The 25,005-nt window shown below is 43.9% G+C and overlaps 1 protein-coding gene and 1 non-coding gene across 2 annotated transcripts in view; both read left to right on the top strand.

Moving 5' to 3' along the window:
- WDR62 (WD repeat domain 62) overlaps nt 1-25,005 on the top strand; it is a 59,198-nt gene that overhangs the window by 7,200 nt on the left and 26,993 nt on the right. The window contains exons 3-13 of the mRNA XM_050928252.1: nt 13,545-13,607; nt 13,984-14,041; nt 14,424-14,594; nt 16,103-16,237; nt 16,810-16,992; nt 17,280-17,440; nt 18,337-18,511; nt 19,756-19,893; nt 21,027-21,202; nt 23,317-23,408; nt 24,125-24,250. Coding sequence (XP_050784209.1) covers nt 13,545-13,607; nt 13,984-14,041; nt 14,424-14,594; nt 16,103-16,237; nt 16,810-16,992; nt 17,280-17,440; nt 18,337-18,511; nt 19,756-19,893; nt 21,027-21,202; nt 23,317-23,408; nt 24,125-24,250 — 1,478 coding nt within the window. The remainder of the gene's footprint in view (nt 1-13,544; nt 13,608-13,983; nt 14,042-14,423; nt 14,595-16,102; nt 16,238-16,809; nt 16,993-17,279; nt 17,441-18,336; nt 18,512-19,755; nt 19,894-21,026; nt 21,203-23,316; nt 23,409-24,124; nt 24,251-25,005) is intronic.
- LOC127037200 (small nucleolar RNA SNORA16B/SNORA16A family) lies at nt 18,835-18,964 on the top strand. The gene has a single exon (XR_007770313.1). It is a non-coding gene; the product is annotated as a small nucleolar RNA SNORA16B/SNORA16A family (small nucleolar RNA).

Here is a 25,005-nt window from a genome sequence, read left to right as displayed (position 1 = left end):
AATTACAGAACCAGTTTCTCCTCTCTTGGTTTTCACACCTCATCTGCTAGAACAGGGCCTCATCCTCCCTGATTGAACTGACCTCGTTATCTCTAGCTTGCTTGCTAGCACACATATATACAACTGCCCCTGGATATTTCCATTACATGCATCTGAGGAAGTGGGTATTCACCCACGAAAGCTCATGCTCCAAAACGTCTGTTAGTCTATAAGGTGCCACAGGACTCTTTGCTGCTTTTACAGATCCAGACTAACACGGCTACCCTCTGATACTTGACACCATGCAAGGCACTGCATTTAGCCGTATGGAATGGAAATCCATCAACCTCATGAAGAAACTTGCACAAATACAGACAGATATCATCTTCCTTTCCAAATGCAAACGGATGGACATCATACCAAATGGACTAAAGGTAAAAAATCCACTGCTATCTACATACTACACAGACCACAGTGAGAGATTATGTCATACTCTATCAAAAAAACTGAGGAACCACCTGATCAGCATCCTATACAGCAAACAGGAAAACATCAAAAAAGAGCTCTCCATCCTGGAGACTCTCATTAATAACCAAACTTCTATACAAACGGACTTCACTAGAATAAGACAGGAGATCTACATTACTCACTTCACCTCTCTTCAAAGGAAAAAGGACTGTAAGCTGTCTAAACTCCTACCTGCCACATGGGGCCACAACAGTGGTACCCCTAACCCACCCAGCAATATCGTCAATCTATCCAACTACACACTCAGCCCAGAAGAAAAGTCTGTCCTATCTCGGGGACTCTCTTTCTGCCCTGCCACCCCCACCAACATGATACAGTTCTGTGGTGATCTGGAAGCCTACTTTCGCCGCCTCCGACTCAAAGAATACTTCCAGGACAACACTGAACAGTGCACTGATACACGGGTGCCCTCCCACCAACAGCACAAGAAAAAGAACTCCACATGGACTCCTCCTGAGGGTCGAAATGACAGCCTGGACCTATACATTGAATGCTTCCGCCGGCGTGCACAGGCAGAAATCGTGGAACAACAACATCGCTTGCCTCACAACCTAAGTCGTGCAGAACGCAATGCCATCCACAGCCTCAGAAACCACCCTGACATTATCATCAAAGAGGCTGATAAAGGAGGTGCTGTTGTCATCATGAACAGGTCTGACTATCAAAAGGAGGCAACCAGACAACTCTCCAATACCAAATTCTACAGGCCACTTCCCTCAGATCCCACTGAGGAATACACTAAGAAACTACAGCATCTACTCAGGACACTCCCTACACTTACACCAGAAGAAATCAGCATACCCCCAGAGCCCCGACCAGGGTTATTCTATCTACTACCCAAGATCCACAAACCCGGAAATCCTGGACGCCCCATCATCTCGGGCATTGGCACTCTCACTGAAGGACTGTCTGGATATATGGACTCTCTACTCAGACCCTATGCCACCAGCACTCCCAGCTATCTCCGCGACACCACTGATTTCCTGAGGAAACTCCAATGCATTGGTGACCTCCCAGAAAACACCATCCTAGCCACCATGGATGTAGAGGCTCTCTACACAAACATCCCACACACAGATGGAATACAAGCTGTCAGGAACACTATCCCTGATGATGCCACAGCACAACTGGCTGCTGAGCTCTGTGCCTTTATACTTACACACAACTATTTCAAATTTGATGACAATATATATCTCCAGATCAGTGGCACTGCTATGGGCACCCGCATGGCTCCACAATATGCCAATATCTTCATGGCCGACCTGGAACAACGCTTCCTCAGCTCTCGTCCACTCACACCCCTTCTCTATCTACGCTACATTGATGACATCTTCATCATCTGGACCCATGGGAAGGAGACTCTGGAAAAATTCCACCATGATTTCAACAGCTTCCACCCCACCATCAACCTCAGCCTGGACCAATCTACACGGGAGGTCCACTTTCTTGACACCACGGTGCAAATAAGTGATGGTCACATTAACACCACCCTATATCGAAAACCCACCGACCGCTATGCCTACCTTCATGCCTCCAGCTTCCATCCCGGGCACATCACACGATCCATTGTCTACAGCCAAGCACTGAGGTACAACCGCATCTGCTCTGACCCCTCAGACAGAGACCAACACCTACAAAATCTCCACCAAGCATTCTCAAAACTACAATACCCGCACGAGGAAATAAGGAAACAGATCAACAGAGCCAGACGTGTACCCAGAAGCCTCCTACTGCAAGACAAACCCAAGAGAGAAACCAACAGGACTCCACTGGCCATCACATACAGCCCCCAGCTAAAACCCCTCCAACGCATCATCAAGGATCTACAACCCATCCTGGACAATGATCCCACACTTTCACAGGCCTTGGGTGGCAGGCCGATCCTTGCCCACAGACAACCTGCCAACCTGAAACATATTCTCACCGGTAACTGCACACCACACCATAATAACTCTAGCTCAGGAACCAATCCATGCAACAAACCTCGATGCCAACTCTGCCCACATATCTACACCAGCGACACCATCACAGGACCTAACCAGATCAGCCACACCATCACTGGTTCATTCACCTGCACATCCACCAATATAATATACGCCATCATATGCCAACAATGCCCCTCTGCTATGTACATCGGCCAAACTGGACAGTCTCTACGGAAAAGGATAAATGGACACAAATCAGACATTAGGAATGGCAATATACAAAAACCTGTAGGAGAGCACTTCAACCTCCCTGGCCACACTATAGCAGACCTTAAGGTGGCCATCCTGCAGCAAAAAAACTTCAGGACCAGACTTCAAAGAGAAACTGCTGAGCTTCAGTTCATCTGCAAATTTGACACCATCAGCTCAGGATTGAACAAAGACTGTGAATGGCTTGCCAATTACAGAACCAGTTTCTCCTCTCTTGGTTTTCACACCTCATCTGCTAGAACAGGGCCTCATCCTCCCTGATTGAACTGACCTCGTTATCTCTAGCTTGCTTGCTAGCACACATATATACAACTGCCCCTGGATATTTCCATTACATGCATCTGAGGAAGTGGGTATTCACCCACGAAAGCTCATGCTCCAAAACGTCTGTTAGTCTATAAGGTGCCACAGGACTCTTTGCTGCTTTTACAGATCCAGACTAACACGGCTACCCTCTGATACTTGACACCATGCAAGGCACTGCATTTAGCCGTATGGAATGGAAATCCATCAACCTCATGAAGAAACTTGCACAAATACAGACAGATATCATCTTCCTTTCCAAATGCAAACGGATGGACATCATACCAAATGGACTAAAGGTAAAAAATCCACTGCTATCTACATACTACACAGACCACAGTGAGAGATTATGTCATACTCTATCAAAAAAACTGAGGAACCACCTGATCAGCATCCTATACAGCAAACAGGAAAACATCAAAAAAGAGCTCTCCATCCTGGAGACTCTCATTAATAACCAAACTTCTATACAAACGGACTTCACTAGAATAAGACAGGAGATCTACATTACTCACTTCACCTCTCTTCAAAGGAAAAAAGGACTGTAAGCTGTCTAAACTCCTACCTGCCACATGGGGCCACAACAGTGGTACCCCTAACCCACCCAGCAATATCGTCAATCTATCCAACTACACACTCAGCCCAGAAGAAAAGTCTGTCCTATCTCGGGGACTCTCTTTCTGCCCTGCCACCCCCACCAACATGATACAGTTCTGTGGTGATCTGGAAGCCTACTTTCGCCGCCTCCGACTCAAAGAATACTTCCAGGACAACACTGAACAGTGCACTGATACACGGGTGCCCTCCCACCAACAGCACAAGAAAAAGAACTCCACATGGACTCCTCCTGAGGGTCGAAATGACAGCCTGGACCTATACATTGAATGCTTCCGCCGGCGTGCACAGGCAGAAATCGTGGAACAACAACATCGCTTGCCTCACAACCTAAGTCGTGCAGAACGCAATGCCATCCACAGCCTCAGAAACCACCCTGACATTATCATCAAAGAGGCTGATAAAGGAGGTGCTGTTGTCATCATGAACAGGTCTGACTATCAAAAGGAGGCAACCAGACAACTCTCCAATACCAAATTCTACAGGCCACTTCCCTCAGATCCCACTGAGGAATACACTAAGAAACTACAGCATCTACTCAGGACACTCCCTACACTTACACCAGAAGAAATCAGCATACCCCCAGAGCCCCGACCAGGGTTATTCTATCTACTACCCAAGATCCACAAACCCGGAAATCCTGGACGCCCCATCATCTCGGGCATTGGCACTCTCACTGAAGGACTGTCTGGATATATGGACTCTCTACTCAGACCCTATGCCACCAGCACTCCCAGCTATCTCCGCGACACCACTGATTTCCTGAGGAAACTCCAATGCATTGGTGACCTCCCAGAAAACACCATCCTAGCCACCATGGATGTAGAGGCTCTCTACACAAACATCCCACACACAGATGGAATACAAGCTGTCAGGAACACTATCCCTGATGATGCCACAGCACAACTGGCTGCTGAGCTCTGTGCCTTTATACTTACACACAACTATTTCAAATTTGATGACAATATATATCTCCAGATCAGTGGCACTGCTATGGGCACCCGCATGGCTCCACAATATGCCAATATCTTCATGGCCGACCTGGAACAACGCTTCCTCAGCTCTCGTCCACTCACACCCCTTCTCTATCTACGCTACATTGATGACATCTTCATCATCTGGACCCATGGGAAGGAGACTCTGGAAAAATTCCACCATGATTTCAACAGCTTCCACCCCACCATCAACCTCAGCCTGGACCAATCTACACGGGAGGTCCACTTTCTTGACACCACGGTGCAAATAAGTGATGGTCACATTAACACCACCCTATATCGAAAACCCACCGACCGCTATGCCTACCTTCATGCCTCCAGCTTCCATCCCGGGCACATCACACGATCCATTGTCTACAGCCAAGCACTGAGGTACAACCGCATCTGCTCTGACCCCTCAGACAGAGACCAACACCTACAAAATCTCCACCAAGCATTCTCAAAACTACAATACCCGCACGAGGAAATAAGGAAACAGATCAACAGAGCCAGACGTGTACCCAGAAGCCTCCTACTGCAAGACAAACCCAAGAGAGAAACCAACAGGACTCCACTGGCCATCACATACAGCCCCCAGCTAAAACCCCTCCAACGCATCATCAAGGATCTACAACCCATCCTGGACAATGATCCCACACTTTCACAGGCCTTGGGTGGCAGGCCGATCCTTGCCCACAGACAACCTGCCAACCTGAAACATATTCTCACCGGTAACTGCACACCACACCATAATAACTCTAGCTCAGGAACCAATCCATGCAACAAACCTCGATGCCAACTCTGCCCACATATCTACACCAGCGACACCATCACAGGACCTAACCAGATCAGCCACACCATCACTGGTTCATTCACCTGCACATCCACCAATATAATATACGCCATCATATGCCAACAATGCCCCTCTGCTATGTACATCGGCCAAACTGGACAGTCTCTACGGAAAAGGATAAATGGACACAAATCAGACATTAGGAATGGCAATATACAAAAACCTGTAGGAGAGCACTTCAACCTCCCTGGCCACACTATAGCAGACCTTAAGGTGGCCATCCTGCAGCAAAAAAACTTCAGGACCAGACTTCAAAGAGAAACTGCTGAGCTTCAGTTCATCTGCAAATTTGACACCATCAGCTCAGGATTGAACAAAGACTGTGAATGGCTTGCCAATTACAGAACCAGTTTCTCCTCTCTTGGTTTTCACACCTCATCTGCTAGAACAGGGCCTCATCCTCCCTGATTGAACTGACCTCGTTATCTCTAGCTTGCTTGCTAGCACACATATATACAACTGCCCCTGGATATTTCCATTACATGCATCTGAGGAAGTGGGTATTCACCCACGAAAGCTCATGCTCCAAAACGTCTGTTAGTCTATAAGGTGCCACAGGACTCTTTGCTGCTTTTACAGATCCAGACTAACACGGCTACCCTCTGATACTTGACACCATGCAAGGCACTGCATTTAGCCGTATGGAATGGAAATCCATCAACCTCATGAAGAAACTTGCACAAATACAGACAGATATCATCTTCCTTTCCAAATGCAAACGGATGGACATCATACCAAATGGACTAAAGGTAAAAAATCCACTGCTATCTACATACTACACAGACCACAGTGAGAGATTATGTCATACTCTATCAAAAAAACTGAGGAACCACCTGATCAGCATCCTATACAGCAAACAGGAAAACATCAAAAAAGAGCTCTCCATCCTGGAGACTCTCATTAATAACCAAACTTCTATACAAACGGACTTCACTAGAATAAGACAGGAGATCTACATTACTCACTTCACCTCTCTTCAAAGGAAAAAGGACTGTAAGCTGTCTAAACTCCTACCTGCCACATGGGGCCACAACAGTGGTACCCCTAACCCACCCAGCAATATCGTCAATCTATCCAACTACACACTCAGCCCAGAAGAAAAGTCTGTCCTATCTCGGGGACTCTCTTTCTGCCCTGCCACCCCCACCAACATGATACAGTTCTGTGGTGATCTGGAAGCCTACTTTCGCCGCCTCCGACTCAAAGAATACTTCCAGGACAACACTGAACAGTGCACTGATACACGGGTGCCCTCCCACCAACAGCACAAGAAAAAGAACTCCACATGGACTCCTCCTGAGGGTCGAAATGACAGCCTGGACCTATACATTGAATGCTTCCGCCGGCGTGCACAGGCAGAAATCGTGGAACAACAACATCGCTTGCCTCACAACCTAAGTCGTGCAGAACGCAATGCCATCCACAGCCTCAGAAACCACCCTGACATTATCATCAAAGAGGCTGATAAAGGAGGTGCTGTTGTCATCATGAACAGGTCTGACTATCAAAAGGAGGCAACCAGACAACTCTCCAATACCAAATTCTACAGGCCACTTCCCTCAGATCCCACTGAGGAATACACTAAGAAACTACAGCATCTACTCAGGACACTCCCTACACTTACACCAGAAGAAATCAGCATACCCCCAGAGCCCCGACCAGGGTTATTCTATCTACTACCCAAGATCCACAAACCCGGAAATCCTGGACGCCCCATCATCTCGGGCATTGGCACTCTCACTGAAGGACTGTCTGGATATATGGACTCTCTACTCAGACCCTATGCCACCAGCACTCCCAGCTATCTCCGCGACACCACTGATTTCCTGAGGAAACTCCAATGCATTGGTGACCTCCCAGAAAACACCATCCTAGCCACCATGGATGTAGAGGCTCTCTACACAAACATCCCACACACAGATGGAATACAAGCTGTCAGGAACACTATCCCTGATGATGCCACAGCACAACTGGCTGCTGAGCTCTGTGCCTTTATACTTACACACAACTATTTCAAATTTGATGACAATATATATCTCCAGATCAGTGGCACTGCTATGGGCACCCGCATGGCTCCACAATATGCCAATATCTTCATGGCCGACCTGGAACAACGCTTCCTCAGCTCTCGTCCACTCACACCCCTTCTCTATCTACGCTACATTGATGACATCTTCATCATCTGGACCCATGGGAAGGAGACTCTGGAAAAATTCCACCATGATTTCAACAGCTTCCACCCCACCATCAACCTCAGCCTGGACCAATCTACACGGGAGGTCCACTTTCTTGACACCACGGTGCAAATAAGTGATGGTCACATTAACACCACCCTATATCGAAAACCCACCGACCGCTATGCCTACCTTCATGCCTCCAGCTTCCATCCCGGGCACATCACACGATCCATTGTCTACAGCCAAGCACTGAGGTACAACCGCATCTGCTCTGACCCCTCAGACAGAGACCAACACCTACAAAATCTCCACCAAGCATTCTCAAAACTACAATACCCGCACGAGGAAATAAGGAAACAGATCAACAGAGCCAGACGTGTACCCAGAAGCCTCCTACTGCAAGACAAACCCAAGAGAGAAACCAACAGGACTCCACTGGCCATCACATACAGCCCCCAGCTAAAACCCCTCCAACGCATCATCAAGGATCTACAACCCATCCTGGACAATGATCCCACACTTTCACAGGCCTTGGGTGGCAGGCCGATCCTTGCCCACAGACAACCTGCCAACCTGAAACATATTCTCACCGGTAACTGCACACCACACCATAATAACTCTAGCTCAGGAACCAATCCATGCAACAAACCTCGATGCCAACTCTGCCCACATATCTACACCAGCGACACCATCACAGGACCTAACCAGATCAGCCACACCATCACTGGTTCATTCACCTGCACATCCACCAATATAATATACGCCATCATATGCCAACAATGCCCCTCTGCTATGTACATCGGCCAAACTGGACAGTCTCTACGGAAAAGGATAAATGGACACAAATCAGACATTAGGAATGGCAATATACAAAAACCTGTAGGAGAGCACTTCAACCTCCCTGGCCACACTATAGCAGACCTTAAGGTGGCCATCCTGCAGCAAAAAAACTTCAGGACCAGACTTCAAAGAGAAACTGCTGAGCTTCAGTTCATCTGCAAATTTGACACCATCAGCTCAGGATTGAACAAAGACTGTGAATGGCTTGCCAATTACAGAACCAGTTTCTCCTCTCTTGGTTTTCACACCTCATCTGCTAGAACAGGGCCTCATCCTCCCTGATTGAACTGACCTCGTTATCTCTAGCTTGCTTGCTAGCACACATATATACAACTGCCCCTGGATATTTCCATTACATGCATCTGAGGAAGTGGGTATTCACCCACGAAAGCTCATGCTCCAAAACGTCTGTTAGTCTATAAGGTGCCACAGGACTCTTTGCTGCTTTTACAGATCCAGACTAACACGGCTACCCTCTGATACTTGACACCATGCAAGGCACTGCATTTAGCCGTATGGAATGGAAATCCATCAACCTCATGAAGAAACTTGCACAAATACAGACAGATATCATCTTCCTTTCCAAATGCAAACGGATGGACATCATACCAAATGGACTAAAGGTAAAAAATCCACTGCTATCTACATACTACACAGACCACAGTGAGAGATTATGTCATACTCTATCAAAAAAACTGAGGAACCACCTGATCAGCATCCTATACAGCAAACAGGAAAACATCAAAAAAGAGCTCTCCATCCTGGAGACTCTCATTAATAACCAAACTTCTATACAAACGGACTTCACTAGAATAAGACAGGAGATCTACATTACTCACTTCACCTCTCTTCAAAGGAAAAAGGACTGTAAGCTGTCTAAACTCCTACCTGCCACATGGGGCCACAACAGTGGTACCCCTAACCCACCCAGCAATATCGTCAATCTATCCAACTACACACTCAGCCCAGAAGAAAAGTCTGTCCTATCTCGGGGACTCTCTTTCTGCCCTGCCACCCCCACCAACATGATACAGTTCTGTGGTGATCTGGAAGCCTACTTTCGCCGCCTCCGACTCAAAGAATACTTCCAGGACAACACTGAACAGTGCACTGATACACGGGTGCCCTCCCACCAACAGCACAAGAAAAAGAACTCCACATGGACTCCTCCTGAGGGTCGAAATGACAGCCTGGACCTATACATTGAATGCTTCCGCCGGCGTGCACAGGCAGAAATCGTGGAACAACAACATCGCTTGCCTCACAACCTAAGTCGTGCAGAACGCAATGCCATCCACAGCCTCAGAAACCACCCTGACATTATCATCAAAGAGGCTGATAAAGGAGGTGCTGTTGTCATCATGAACAGGTCTGACTATCAAAAGGAGGCAACCAGACAACTCTCCAATACCAAATTCTACAGGCCACTTCCCTCAGATCCCACTGAGGAATACACTAAGAAACTACAGCATCTACTCAGGACACTCCCTACACTTACACCAGAAGAAATCAGCATACCCCCAGAGCCCCGACCAGGGTTATTCTATCTACTACCCAAGATCCACAAACCCGGAAATCCTGGATGCCCCATCATCTCGGGCATTGGCACTCTCACTGAAGGACTGTCTGGATATATGGACTCTCTACTCAGACCCTATGCCACCAGCACTCCCAGCTATCTCCGCGACACCACTGATTTCCTGAGGAAACTCCAATGCATTGGTGACCTCCCAGAAAACACCATCCTAGCCACCATGGATGTAGAGGCTCTCTACACAAACATCCCACACACAGATGGAATACAAGCTGTCAGGAACACTATCCCTGATGATGCCACAGCACAACTGGCTGCTGAGCTCTGTGCCTTTATACTTACACACAACTATTTCAAATTTGATGACAATATATATCTCCAGATCAGTGGCACTGCTATGGGCACCCGCATGGCTCCACAATATGCCAATATCTTCATGGCCGACCTGGAACAACGCTTCCTCAGCTCTCGTCCACTCACACCCCTTCTCTATCTACGCTACATTGATGACATCTTCATCATCTGGACCCATGGGAAGGAGACTCTGGAAAAATTCCACCATGATTTCAACAGCTTCCACCCCACCATCAACCTCAGCCTGGACCAATCTACACGGGAGGTCCACTTTCTTGACACCACGGTGCAAATAAGTGATGGTCACATTAACACCACCCTATATCGAAAACCCACCGACCGCTATGCCTACCTTCATGCCTCCAGCTTCCATCCCGGGCACATCACACGATCCATTGTCTACAGCCAAGCACTGAGGTACAACCGCATCTGCTCTGACCCCTCAGACAGAGACCAACACCTACAAAATCTCCACCAAGCATTCTCAAAACTACAATACCCGCACGAGGAAATAAGGAAACAGATCAACAGAGCCAGACGTGTACCCAGAAGCCTCCTACTGCAAGACAAACCCAAGAGAGAAACCAACAGGACTCCACTGGCCATCACATACAGCCCCCAGCTAAAACCCCTCCAACGCATCATCAAGGATCTACAACCCATCCTGGACAATGATCCCACACTTTCACAGGCCTTGGGTGGCAGGCCGATCCTTGCCCACAGACAACCTGCCAACCTGAAACATATTCTCACCGGTAACTGCACACCACACCATAATAACTCTAGCTCAGGAACCAATCCATGCAACAAACCTCGATGCCAACTCTGCCCACATATCTACACCAGCGACACCATCACAGGACCTAACCAGATCAGCCACACCATCACTGGTTCATTCACCTGCACATCCACCAATATAATATACGCCATCATATGCCAACAATGCCCCTCTGCTATGTACATCGGCCAAACTGGACAGTCTCTACGGAAAAGGATAAATGGACACAAATCAGACATTAGGAATGGCAATATACAAAAACCTGTAGGAGAGCACTTCAACCTCCCTGGCCACACTATAGCAGACCTTAAGGTGGCCATCCTGCAGCAAAAAAACTTCAGGACCAGACTTCAAAGAGAAACTGCTGAGCTTCAGTTCATCTGCAAATTTGACACCATCAGCTCAGGATTGAACAAAGACTGTGAATGGCTTGCCAATTACAGAACCAGTTTCTCCTCTCTTGGTTTTCACACCTCATCTGCTAGAACAGGGCCTCATCCTCCCTGATTGAACTGACCTCGTTATCTCTAGCTTGCTTGCTAGCACACATATATACAACTGCCCCTGGATATTTCCATTACATGCATCTGAGGAAGTGGGTATTCACCCACGAAAGCTCATGCTCCAAAACGTCTGTTAGTCTATAAGGTGCCACAGGACTCTTTGCTGCTTTTACAGATCCAGACTAACACGGCTACCCTCTGATACTTGACAAAATGGGAATAGAAGATTAGAGAGCCTGTAGGTACGTGTGGTCACTCTCAGAGTCCAGAGAGAACAAAGCAAAACCCCAAAACACACACACATGCTTCCCTCCACCGAGATTTGAAAGTATCTTGTCTCCTGATTGGTCCTCTGGTCAGGTGTTGCAGGTCACTGTTTGTTAACCCTTTACAGGTGAAAGAGACATTAACCCTTAGCTATCTGTTTATGACAGTGCTGTGAACATATAACAGCAAATAAAGGGATCTGATTAATCAGTAGCTAACACACTGAAAGTTGCAAAGAATCCTGTGGCACCTTATAAACTAACAGACCTTTTGGAGCATGAGCTTTCGTGGGTGAATACCCACTTCCTCAGATGCATGTATTCACCCACGAAAGCTCATGCTCCAAAACGTCTGTTAGTCTATAAGGTGCCACAGGATTCTTTGCTGCTTTTACAGATCCAGACTAACACGGCTACCCTCTGATACTTGACACTGAAAGTTGTAACAGCACAGGTCAAAATTAGCTTGCTCAGTTACATAATAGATACATTACAGCCAATTTAAAAAAATGTTTGCAGGATTAATTATTCAAAAGAACAAAATACATTTGTATTTTTTAACACAAACTTTTTAACATTTTGTTTCCTTTATGGTGCTCAACTGAAATAGAGGGAAAGAGTCAGTCATGTTGAGAATTATTTTTAAGAAACATTCTTACCTATTTTACAAATTATTATTTATTTGTACTGCTGTAGCACATAGCTGCCCCAATCATGGCCCAGGACAGCCTGGTGCTAGATGCAGGACAAACACAGAACAAAAAGACTGTTGACTTGAATTATTACAACTGAAAGAATTCTTAAAATTGAAAACTTTTCTTAATGTTAACTGTTTTGCATTTCTCTTGGCTTGTTAAAAGCCAAACTACTACTCAGATTAATTTTCTGGCCTGATGCTGTGGCATATGACATACAAACACTGCAGGGTTGTCTGTCTGTTTGTTTATTTTTTCCCCAAATCCCACTATTTGCATTGGTATTATTTAAAAACAAAAAACAAACGAACAAACACTCCAAAACAAATGAAAAAACTATTAGCTTTATAAAAGCTTGTTTTAACAAACCCTAAATTTTAAATTATACTTTAAATGGTCTGTTTAACTTAAAATATTAGTCAAAAGTGACACTATCACCACGGGTATCCGTTGTCAGAGGCTGAAACCAGATTCAGTCATGCTTTAAGGGTAAGTGCTTATTGCTGAACGATGGGAACAGGGGTTTCAGCTAACACTTTTAGTTATTGTAGTCATCTCCAGTTTAGTGTTTAGAACAAAAGCCTTCTAAAAATATAACATAAACAGTGTGGCCTAGTAGAGAGAGCACCGGACTGGACTCTGGAATCCTTGGTCCTATTTCTGGCTCTACAGGCCTGCTGGGTGACCTTGGGCAAGCTGTGTGTCAACTTTGTGCCTCAGTTTCCCATTTGCAAAATGGGGATAATGATACTGACTCCCTTTGTCAAGCACTTGGGGCTTGACTGATGCCAAGTTAGGGTTGCTGTTGTTTTATTTAAAAAAATAGGATATGCTTTTCTCTGCAACGCTTTCCCTTTTCTGGAGGATTGCCATCCTCCTCTGAACACCCCACCACTCCACAAACCACGTGAAACACTTATTAATGTAAATGTCTTGTTCTTTCTTTTCAGGTGTGTGGTTGTAATTTTAAATCCCCAAAAGAATAAACAAAGGCACATCTTTAATACTTCCAGGTATTGTCAATGCTTAAATTTACTCAACACCTCGATAGTGTTTATTCCAAACTTGCTTTTTGGGATTTGGGTTGCTGAGAAAGGAATGTGACTCTGAGCTGAGCAATGTGTAACAGCAGCCATGCACAGTATCCGCAATCTGCCTACTTATGGACCAGAACCCCACTGTGCCAGGTGCTTTACAAACACATTACAAAAAGACAGTCTCTGCCACTAAGAGCTGAGAGTCTAAGTAGATAAGCTGTTGTAGACTGTGTTTTTGAATAACACTATGCTGGGTAACGTCAGAATGTTTTTTCCTTACAATAGTATTTATTGCAGTGAGTGGTGTTTGAACTTTCTCTGAGGGAAAACGAAAGCTATATCTTTCTTTCAGGAAAACGCTGAGTGCTCTGTCTTTCTCACCTGATGGAAAATTTATTGTTACTGGTGAGGTGAGTTCTGCTGAAGTGTATTATAGTGCGTACACTTGGAATGGAATTTCTGATTTCTCTTCCAATGCAAATACTTCTATACCTGGAAAACCTGCTGTAGTAAGACTAGAAGTAATGCCCAGTAAGTGCCCTCTGTTTTGATGCTATCTTTCCTGCCTCCGCACATTGGTTGAATTCTGGCCAGTTGATCAGGTAGTACTAACTTGGAATTTAAACTGTAAAGATGAGCATTTAAACTACAGACTAACATGGCTCAACTGTGAGTTGTCCACGCTAGGATACTAGACTAGGTGGACCGTTGTTCTGATCTGGAATGGCAATTCCTATTTTTTTTTTTGGTGTACGATTCAAATGGCAGCACATATTCAAATGGCTCTTGCAGAACGGGCACAGACCAGCTGTACGAGTGTGGGACGTCGAGGAGAAGATGCAAGTGTCTGAACTGCATGGCCATAAACATGGAGTGGCTTGTGTGGCTTTTTCTCCCAACATGAAGTATATTGTGTCAGTGGGCTATCAGCATGACATGATTGTCAACGTATGGGACTGGAAGGTAAGGAACTACAGATGTCAGGTACAAACAGCCTCTGTCTTGTCTCACTGAAAAGCAAAGAATTTACTGATGCACTTGCAATAAAATGTAATCTATCTATTAGCTGTATGATAACGAATGCAATCAAAATAACCCCTCCCTCATTCAAACCAAGAAAACGATCTCACTTGGGGAAAACAGCTGAACTTTGATTATCGTGTAGGTACATAGCAAACTCTAGAATTCCTGGACCAAGGGCAAGTTTCAGAGCTGAGAACTTTGCTGAGACTATCCTGCCTCCCTTTTCCTGATGAATAAGGCGTGCGTTTTTTAACAGGGAGGGTATTTAACCACTGGGACAACTCACCAAGGCTTGTAGTGGATTCTCCATCACTGGAAATTTTTTAAATCAAGAATGGACCTTTTACCCCCCTCCAATAAATAAATAAATTAAATAAATTCCTGTTTGAACTAGAGCTTAACTCAGGGAAATTCCATGACCTGTGTTATACAGAAGATCAGACTAGATAATCACAATAGTCCCTTTTAGCCTTATTATCTATGAACATTATCTGATTTCTCCTCTTCACTTACTTGTCTATCCTGCCTCCTGCTCCCAGATTAACACTATTTGATCTCACTGTCTTCTCTCCTTCCTGCCTCCCCACTGTATTTGTCACACTCATTGTAATATGAAAATACCTAGGGCCTGTCATCTTGAGCAGGTGTAGATCGCGTATCATTCGTGCAGAGCTCGGAAGGTAATACATTATAATGCCTGCAGGATCATATGCATATCCTAAAGGATTTATTCACTTTTTGTAGTATGTATGCTCCCAAAAAGAGAAGTCCAGTGAAGGCGCACTCCTGCTTGATTGAGCCACTCGGCCATATACACATGAAGCTTCTAGGTCAAGCGGCCTTAGAGTTGTTAGGAGACAGGTGGAGAATGGAGGAAGCATTAGAATTTTTTCAAAATGTTTTTCAAAACCTTTTCCTCCTCCCTACCCCACTGGGGGGCCGGAACAAGGCGGGGTCAATGGTTCCATCACTTTTTACCTGTCTTAAGTGTGAGCGATGGGAGGGAGGAGGGGGTGGAGAGGAGCAAGTGAGGGGTAGGGTCTTGGGGGAAGAGGTGGAGTGTAGGGGTCTCGGGGGTGGGGGGGTGAGGGAAGTGGTGGTGCCTTGGGGAAGTGATGGGGTCATGGTTCGGGCACTGGTGGCCCCTGCATTTCTAGTGAGCTTCCAGCATTCCTGCATCCTGCACTCAGGCGAATCGCTGGTTCACAAAAACACCTTGTCCAAATTGTCAGAAAAACCATCTTTCCTGGCAGATGAATTGTATGCTAAATTGTACTTCATGTCAATGTTCATATGAATTGCTAAGTTATGATGATGAGGATGAAGTGGGGTTGTGTCAAAATTGGCGTTGTAGTGGAATTGGGAATTCAGTCGTAACTTCCATGTCTCTTGTGCCATGTATCTCTCATGTACAAATTATTGGGTGTTAATTTTTTGTCTCTTTACAGAAGGATACCCTAGTAGCATCAAACAAAGTGTCTTGTAAAGTTATTGCAATATCCTTCTCTGAGGACAGCTACTTTGTTACTGTTGGCCACCGCCATGTTAAATTCTGGTTCTTGGACGCATCGAGGGAAGTTAAGGTAAACTTTCCCGTGTGCTGTACCAGTTGGATGTGGGAGTACATGCGTTTGAAAAAAGGTGCTCAGGATATTCAGACAGCTGACTAGATGTTTATCCCAAGTCTGTCCCCTGCAGCGGACGGGGATATTCCTTTAGGTGGCTGGCGCCAAACAGCAGTAAGGCTTATCATGCCCTACACTCAAGCTCTCTGTCATACCGTAACTTCCTGCCCCGCTTCAGGAACGATCTATGGCCAGGCAGCTCTAGGTGGGTTTTGAATCTCGCTTTCTGGGAGTAGTCTTCAAAAATCACATTCATAATAGAGCACAGAGATGAAGGGGCAAGAAATTGCTAAATTAACGTTTGAAACGCATTTGCAGGATGTTTCAGTTCTTTGACAGAGTTATTGCATACGTGCCGGATTCCAGAAAACATGAATCAATATGTTTGACCATCCTGTTTCCCATTTTTAAAGAGGAGGAACTTATTTTCTCATAGGGATATTTTGAGGCTTTCTTTAGATCCTCGGTGAAAGGTGTCAGAAGGACAAATGCATTAGTATTTATAATGCAAACTAATGTGTTCATTGCAGATTAAAGAGACTGTGCCATTGGTTGGTCGCTCTGGACTTCTGGGAGAACTTCACAATAACATCTTTTGTGGTGTAGCATGCGGGCAAGGGAAATTGTTGGGCAACACTTTTTGTGTTTCTTATTCTGGACTTCTCTGTCAATTTAACGAGAAGCGAATGCTGGAAAAATGGATTGATCTGAAGGTAAAATGCCATGTCTAATTTATTGTAAAATAATTCCATTTTGTTTCGGATACCTATGTTTCCCTTATATCTTACTGTAATTGTTTTATAGAAATATGTTCTCTGTTATAGTATCGGGGGTAGCCGTGTTAGTCTGTATCCACAAAAACAACAAGGAGTTCAGTGGCTTTTTTACCCACAAAAGCTTATGTCCAAATAAATCTGTTAGTCTTTAAGGTGCCACCAGACTCCTTGTTGGTCTCTGTTATAAAAAATGTAACTTTATGCATGTGGACTTCTTCCTTCAGGTATCGCTAGCAAACTGCATCTGTGTTAGTGAAGAGTTTATTATTTGTGGCTGTGCAAATGGAACTGTGAGAATCTTTCATTCCCACAACATGCATTATCTCACTGATCTCCCGAAACCTCACTACTTGGGCATTGATGTAGCCAAAGAGCTTGAACCAAGGTACAAAGTTTTGATATGAAATTTCTTCACTGTGTGTATTATGTTTGACTTGGCTTGAAGGAAAAAGTGCCTTCTCTTTGTACATCTTAAATACTCCATACAGCTTCTAAAGATAGTGGTAAGTAGCAAAGGCCGGATTTTCAGAAGTGGCCGGTGACCTTTATTTAATGTGAGCTGAGCATTTCTGAAAATTTGATCATGAAAGTTTGTGCATTTCAGTCTTACGTTTAAGAAAAGAAGAAAATGGATATCTAAGATTAAATTGACTTGAAATCAGTCATCTTTTAGAGGTCTCTAACCCAGTGTTATTAACATTAACATGAGTTTCTAAAAGAGCTTGAGGAAACTAAAACCTGATACTTTGCATATAACAATGTAAGGATTTAAGACAAATCAGACTTGACAGCTTCTTTGCCTGTTTTAATAAAATGCTTAGCTCTTGTATCAGGCTTTTCATCGATCGATCTCAAAGCACTTTGCGGATGAGGTAGGTATCATTAATTTGACTTTTTTCTTTCAGTGTAGCTAACTGGCATGAATGTTTTCCAAATAGCTAGGTGTCTTTTCAGAGCTGTGCATCATCAAATCAGTCTGTTGGGCTGTACCCAGGACATAGAGATTTTTCACAGATACAAAATTCTGGATGGCAGAGGGTAAAAACCCAAGAATAATGTTATGCACTGTAAGACTTGAAGTGCATCTAGCATGGACATTTGTGAGACTAGGTACATGCTCAGAAAATGTAGCTGTGGTTTTAAGATGTTCGGTAGGCTGGAAAAATAGTGAATTTCAGATGTTTAAAACAGAAATTGTTGAATATACCATACTTTAGCTTGCATTTTTTTGTGTTTTAAATTCAGCTAAAAAGAATAATTCCTCTTTCTCTGTCTCTTAAGACGACCAGATTCCGTCTACCCAGACACCATTGCCTTAGCCTTTGACCCATGCAATCGCTGGCTCTCTTGTGTGTATAAAGACCACAGTATATACATCTGGGATGTTAAAGACACAAGCAAAGTTGGCAAAGTGTGGTCAGACCTCTTCCACAGTTCCTTTGTTTGGAATGTTGAGGTAAGATGCAGTTCATGTGCTAGCACTAAACAGCTTCTGAAGATGGTGGGGAATAAAAATGACTTATCAGCTTCTTTACTAGCTTCACCCACTTAGAAAAGATGATTTTTACTATCCTCATGTTATTTCCATATCAGACTGGTAACGGGTTAATAATAAAGGTTTTCCTCTAGTCAGACCATAAGATCAACCTTCTTTATAGTGCAGTAGCTTGTAACAGAACAAAGGATGGGGAAAAAGCAGAGTTAATCTTTAGGGCGGATTCACATGTTCAACAGAAAATAAAACTAGGCAGCCCCCAGTTGCTCTGCTTTAATAGAGCCCATGACCCTCATCGCCGCTTGTGTAGCTGATATGGTCAAACAGGAGCTGCAAGTGACTTCTTTTCATTGATGGTCGCTGTTCAGTTTGTTGCTTTGTCGCTGGACAGTGACATTTCACAAAAATACACCTGTACTTAGAGTTTATATACGAGCTTTGTGCTGACCAGGTCCAGCCTGGTGATGTGATAGGACATGGCAGATTCTTAAATGCAAAGTAAACTCTGGCACTTATTTGCAGGCAAAGTATTTTGGAGGGGGTAGAAAACCTACCCTTGACTTTTATCCACCCTGAAATGGCTCATCACTATATCTAGAAGAGGAACTGATACCCAGGCTGTCATCTTCCCCCTGGGACCATGACATGGAATCTGATGATGGGGGGAGCTTTTTGGGGCAGTGGTGAGGGATGATGAGACAGCTGGTCATACAGTTATAACCGTATCACTGTTCCATTGTGCTTCCCTGTCTGTGGCATCCACCTGTTGTGATCTTATACTGAGACTGAAAGCTGTTCTGGGTAGAGACTGTCTTATATGTTCTAGTGTGCCTAACACCGTGGGGATGGGGACCTCTTAGGCACAAATAAAGAGATTCTGTCATTATTGATTTGTTTATCTGAGTTAGGGCAGTTATATTTAAAACAAACAAAACCTCACCCCATTTGGACAAAGATTTCCAGTTTCGGGGTGTTTTTTTTTGTTTTTTGTTTTTTTTAGTCAGTGTCCCTTACTGAAAAAGCCAGGGTGGGGAGAAAAATCTCTCCAGTTTTAAGAGGAGGATTGCAGAGGAGTCTTGTAGAACAAACGTCTGCTGTTACTTAGGCTCCTGGACTCCCACTCTGTTTTTGGAATGTAAACTAATTTGTACCTTTCCTCTCTCCATTGTCTCCCACTTCCGTTTTTATGTTGTGGAAATATGTAGGTTTACCCTGAGTTTGAGGATCAGAGGTCCTGTTTACCTCCAGGATCTTTTCTCACCTGTTCATCCGATAACACCATACGGTTCTGGAATGTGGAAAGCGACACTAGACCTATGTTCCAGAAGAACATTTACAGTAATGTAAGCACCATGGTGGTTTTTTGTTGACAGGCGCGCACACAGCGTTAGAATAATGGGGCCAAATTCACCTATGGCATATCTCAGTCTAAAACCTGACAGATGAGCCTTTAAGTGTATTGCAAGGAGGGAAAGCTCTAGTGGTGGAAATTCTATAAAATCTCTCCCCTGAGCTGGAGTATTGGGAGAGAGCACAGCTGAAAAATTGGTTGGTACTGGCTGGAAATATATTGAGGTGAGGTGGGATGTACTGGTTCAGTACCTCTCTTCAGCAGTCCTCTCTCTCTCTTTTTCACGTGCATTTGTCTGATTCAAAACAAGTTACTTCCAACTTAAATCAAATGAAAGCCTTTAGGTATTTAGCTTTTATTTTAAACATGTTCAGAAGTTTTACAATGATCTGAAGAACTGAAGGTTCCTGGATATCCTATTCCTGCCTATAGGAACAGTTCCTATCCACTTTTATCAGTTCAGCTAAGCCAACAATATTCTGTACAGATTTCCCTTTTTTTGAAAGCGAGAGATGAGGATTTAGTGGTTAAAGAACAAGACTGGTAAACTGTTTTCACCTCTCTGTACCGCATTTTCCCATTTTTGAAATGAGGATACTTACCACCCTCGCAAGGGTGTCTGTGAGGCTCAGTCAGTATCTGACAGTGCTTTGGAGGTAGTGTGACCTAGAGGATAGAGCGCTGAACTGCAGCTCAGGAGACCTGAGTTCTATTTCTGCCTCTGCCACTGGGTGAACAGCCCTCTCTGTGCCTCAGTTTCCCCATCGGTAAAAGGGTGCTAAGGACACTGCCCTCTTTTATAAGGCGCATTCAGATCTGCTGATGGAAAGCCTCATATTACAACTAGGGATGATGTTGATTTGAGTTCTTAGGGCAGACAGCATTATAAACATTAAGGTGGGATTTCAAAAAAACTTGTGTGACTTAGGTGCACAGGTCCCATTAAAAGTCACTGGGGCTTGTGCTCCTCAAGCATCCAAACATTTTTGAAAATCCCATCCTTAAGGGACTAGTGTACTATTGAAGTCAAAATTACTCTACTGCCGGAGTCTGTAGTAAGCATTCTATTGTTTGTTGTTACGGTACACACCTAACTCGCTCTTTCTTCCCCCTCACAATATAAAGAACTTGCTGAAGGTGGTGTACATGGATGATAATAATCAGCATTTGCAAGATTCAACCAGTGTGCCTGACAGAAATGAAAATGCAGGGTATCTAGATGTGAAAGCAGGTGTTCGTGTGATGCAGGTTAGCCCTGATGGCCAGCACTTAGCCTCAGGTGACAGAGGAGGCAACTTGAGGCAAGTATTATCATATCTATCAACTGTCACCTCTAGTCTGTTTCACTGAATGTTGCACATTTTAACAGAAATTATCCTGGAAATGCAAAGCAGCTACAGGTTCTGTACCTGTCAGGATACATCTACGCTGCAAATTAAGGTGTAATTGTTGCACAGGTAGGCATACCCATGCTAGCTTTAATCTAGCTAGTGCAGGTAACAATAGCAGTGAAGGCACAGCTGCCATAGTACAAGCCTGCTGGGGGCCCTGGGTGCACATTAGGGTTGCTAGCACACCTGGAGTCCATGCCATTGTGTCTTCACCGCTATTGTTACCTCCACTAGCTACATTAAAGCTAGCACAGCTATGCCTTCCCATCCTCCATCTTAATTTTGGGTGTAGACACACCCTCCAACTCCATTCAGTCACGGATGGTTATTTGGTCCAGATCTCAAACCTTGCTACCACAAAGTTGATGTTTGACTTCGACACCCCTTTCTACTCCAAAAACCCCTATCGCAAGCAGAGTTTTGACCCTAAAAGGTGAGATGTGCCAGAGACTCCATGAACCCCACTAGAGACTTTGCTGCTGCTGCTATTGATTTTACATGGAAGATGGTTGGATACCACCATGATGGGCAGCAATATAAATCCCTAAGATAGATCAGCAACACTAACTTTTCTGGACAGTGTAAATAGATATAACTCCATTTTCCTTAAGAAGGAAAGGGTATTTTATACTGCACTATGACTCGTTTGAAAGAACAGTTCCCATAAGTACCATGTCTTGTGCTCCTAGTAAGCCAAAATTGCTACTAGTGCCAAAAGGGCAAAACACTTTGAACAGCTCCACTTAGGCCTCTTGGATGTTGGATGTGTGGTAAGCAACTGGGGTGATTTATTGTATACCTGGGTCTAAATGTTTGAATCTGTAAGAGAGCATGTGACCTGCAGATCCAGGATTACATGCTCATCCCAAGAGGGCAGGATGCACATGCAATGCTCCAAGAATTCCTGTTACTGCTAAATTTTACATTCTTTAGTTGCACATATGAAGATAACTTTCAATCCTGACTTTGGAGGAAGTGTCCCACTTCATCTCATCCCCTCGCTAATACCTGCTTTTGGTTGTGATTTCTCCATATTGGGGTTTTTCTCTGTCTATTTACAAAACTAATCATGAGAGTAGTCTTAAATGTTTTGTATTGTCCCAATTATCTGATTGGCCAGTGTGTAATAAGATGGGACTGTATAGTTCTGCCCTGATCCAGCAAGGCACTTAAGCATGTGCTCAATTACATCTAAGGCCAAAAGGGACTATTAGGTCATCTAGACCTCCTGTATAACACAGGCCATAAAAAATGTTACGCCTGTACTGAGCCCAATAATTTGTGTGTTGACTAAAGCATCTCTTCCAGACATGCGTCGGACGAAGTGGGTCTTCACCCACAAAAGCTCATGCTCCAATACATTTGTTAGTCTCTAAGGTGCCACAGGACTCTTTCTTGCCTCTTCCAGAGAGGCATCTAATCTTGATCTGAAGGCTCCAAGAGATGGAGAATCCGCCATTTCCTTGGGAGAGTTTTATGCCAACAGTTACTCACCCTCACTGTGTTTAAAAATCCGTGCCTCATTTCTGTTGGAATTTGTCTGGCTTTAGCTTCCCATTCTTGTTCTGCCTTTCTCTGCTAGGTTAAAGGGCCCTTTAGTACAAAGTATTCTCCCCCATGAAGGTACTTGTACACTGTAAGTCACCTCTCAGTCTTCTTTTAGATAAAATCAACAGATCAAGATCCTTAAATTTCTCACTGTAAGACCTTTTCCCAGTCCTCAAATCATTTTTGAGGCTTCAGTGGGTTTACTCAGTGCTTAAAGATAAGCATGTGCTTATGTGTGTTCTGTCCCTTTCCCCACTCTGTGTCTGTCCTGGCTATTAAGACTGTAAACTCCCCAGGGGCCATCTGCTGTTGTGTTTGTACAGTGCCTAGCACAACTGGGCCCCATTCTTGGTTGGCCCTTAGGCCACTACCATAATAAACATAATTAATAAGTGCTTTGCTGGACTGGTTTGCTCCTCCTCCCACCCATCAGTGCGTAAAATTGCTGGCTTTTCACTGCTGCATTTTTATTGCAGGATACATGAGTTACAGTTTATGCATGAAGTAGTTAAGGTGGAAGCTCATGATTCAGAAGTTCTCTGCTTGGAGTATTCCAAACCAGAAACTGGTAAGTATTCGAAAACCAACTCGAGGAAAATGACAAAAGCACAACTTAAAACATAGAACAGGGGTTGGCGACCTTTCAGAAGTGCTGTGCCGAGTCTTCATTTATTCACTCTAATTTAAGGTTTTGCGTGCCACTCATACATTTTAATGTTTTAAGAAGGTCTTTCTATAAGTCTCTATAATATATAGCTAAACTATTGTTGTATGCAAAGTAAATAAGATTTTTAAAATGTTTAAGAAGCTTCATTTAAAATTAAATTAAAATGCAGAACCCCCGCAGACTGGTGGCCAGGACCCGGGCAGTGTGAGTGCCACTGAAAATCAGCTTGCATGCCGCCTTTGGCATCTGTGCCATAGGTTGCCTACCCATGACATAGAAGATGCTGAAAATATATTGAAGGATTATTTGTGTTTCTTTGGCTTCAGTCTGTGTCAAGCTATGTGTAACTTTAGTTTAGCAGAAATATTCATCTAAAACTGCCTTCTGTTGATTAGCTCTGTTAAATATTTTATCTGAGATTTTAATATATTTTCCTGGAAAAAATGGTGGGTTTTTATTTTATTTTTTAGTAAAATGAGACTGAGTCTGAATACACATGATCATATGTGTAAGAAGATTCCAGTTTCATGTTGTAATTTTTCAGAATATGATGCTTCAAACAAATGTTGCTTATTTTTAAAGGGAACAAAAATCCTCATGCCTTTTAATGTCTCTAGGGATGGCACTGCTGGCTTCAGCAAGCAGAGACCGGCTGATTCATGTATTAAACGTAGATAAAAATTATAAATTGGAGCAAACTCTGGATGATCATTCATCTGCCATAACAGCTGTCAAATTTGCAGGTAAGTTTTCCAGACTTCATATTAATACTTATTGTTTCTATTAAACTTTCATTGATCTGTCTCAGTGCTGTGAAGAGATTACAATACGTTTTTAAATTAAAGTAACTGAATTTTTTCATTAAAATGATGTCTCACTGCATAGCTTGGCAGTAGAACTGGGCAAATTTTTTTTTTTCCGATTTGCTGGAAGTTCAGAAAAATTGTGTGTGGGGGAAATTCAGTTTGACTCAAATCAAAACCAAACATTTAAACATACAAAAATTAAAAGAGCAGTGAATAGATTTTTTTTTTCGGGTGGGGGGGGGCACTTTTTAAGTGCCTAGTGAAGTCCACTCCCTTATAACTAGACTTGGTAGCATTTGATTTTTGTTTGTTTTTGTAATTTTGACAATGTTTATTTTTAAGCATTTTTTTTGTTTTTGTTTTTTCACAGTTGTGGGAGATGAGTGGGGCATGTTGATGTCAAGATTCAACAAGTTAAATCTTTATAATCATTTAAAATACACATTGTATATTTTGACATATGATGTTGACAAAGTAAATAGCCGTAAATCAAACTCTGAGTAAAACACTGCTTGAGAACTTTGCCTGTTTGTTAACTTTTTATTGTTGATGGAAATAGTTTTGTGTGTGTGTGGTGAAATCAACGTTTATTGACACAAAAAACACATCTTTCCAAGCCTACTTATAACCTTTAGCCCAGAGACTAAGGCGCCCACCGGGGATGTGGAAGACCTGGGTTCAGTCCCTCCTCT

The sequence above is a fragment of the Gopherus flavomarginatus genome, chromosome 18 (genome assembly GCF_025201925.1).
Source record: "Gopherus flavomarginatus isolate rGopFla2 chromosome 18, rGopFla2.mat.asm, whole genome shotgun sequence".
NCBI classification, from domain to species: domain Eukaryota; kingdom Metazoa; phylum Chordata; order Testudines; family Testudinidae; genus Gopherus; species Gopherus flavomarginatus.
This window is presented reverse-complemented; position numbering and strand designations above follow the sequence as displayed.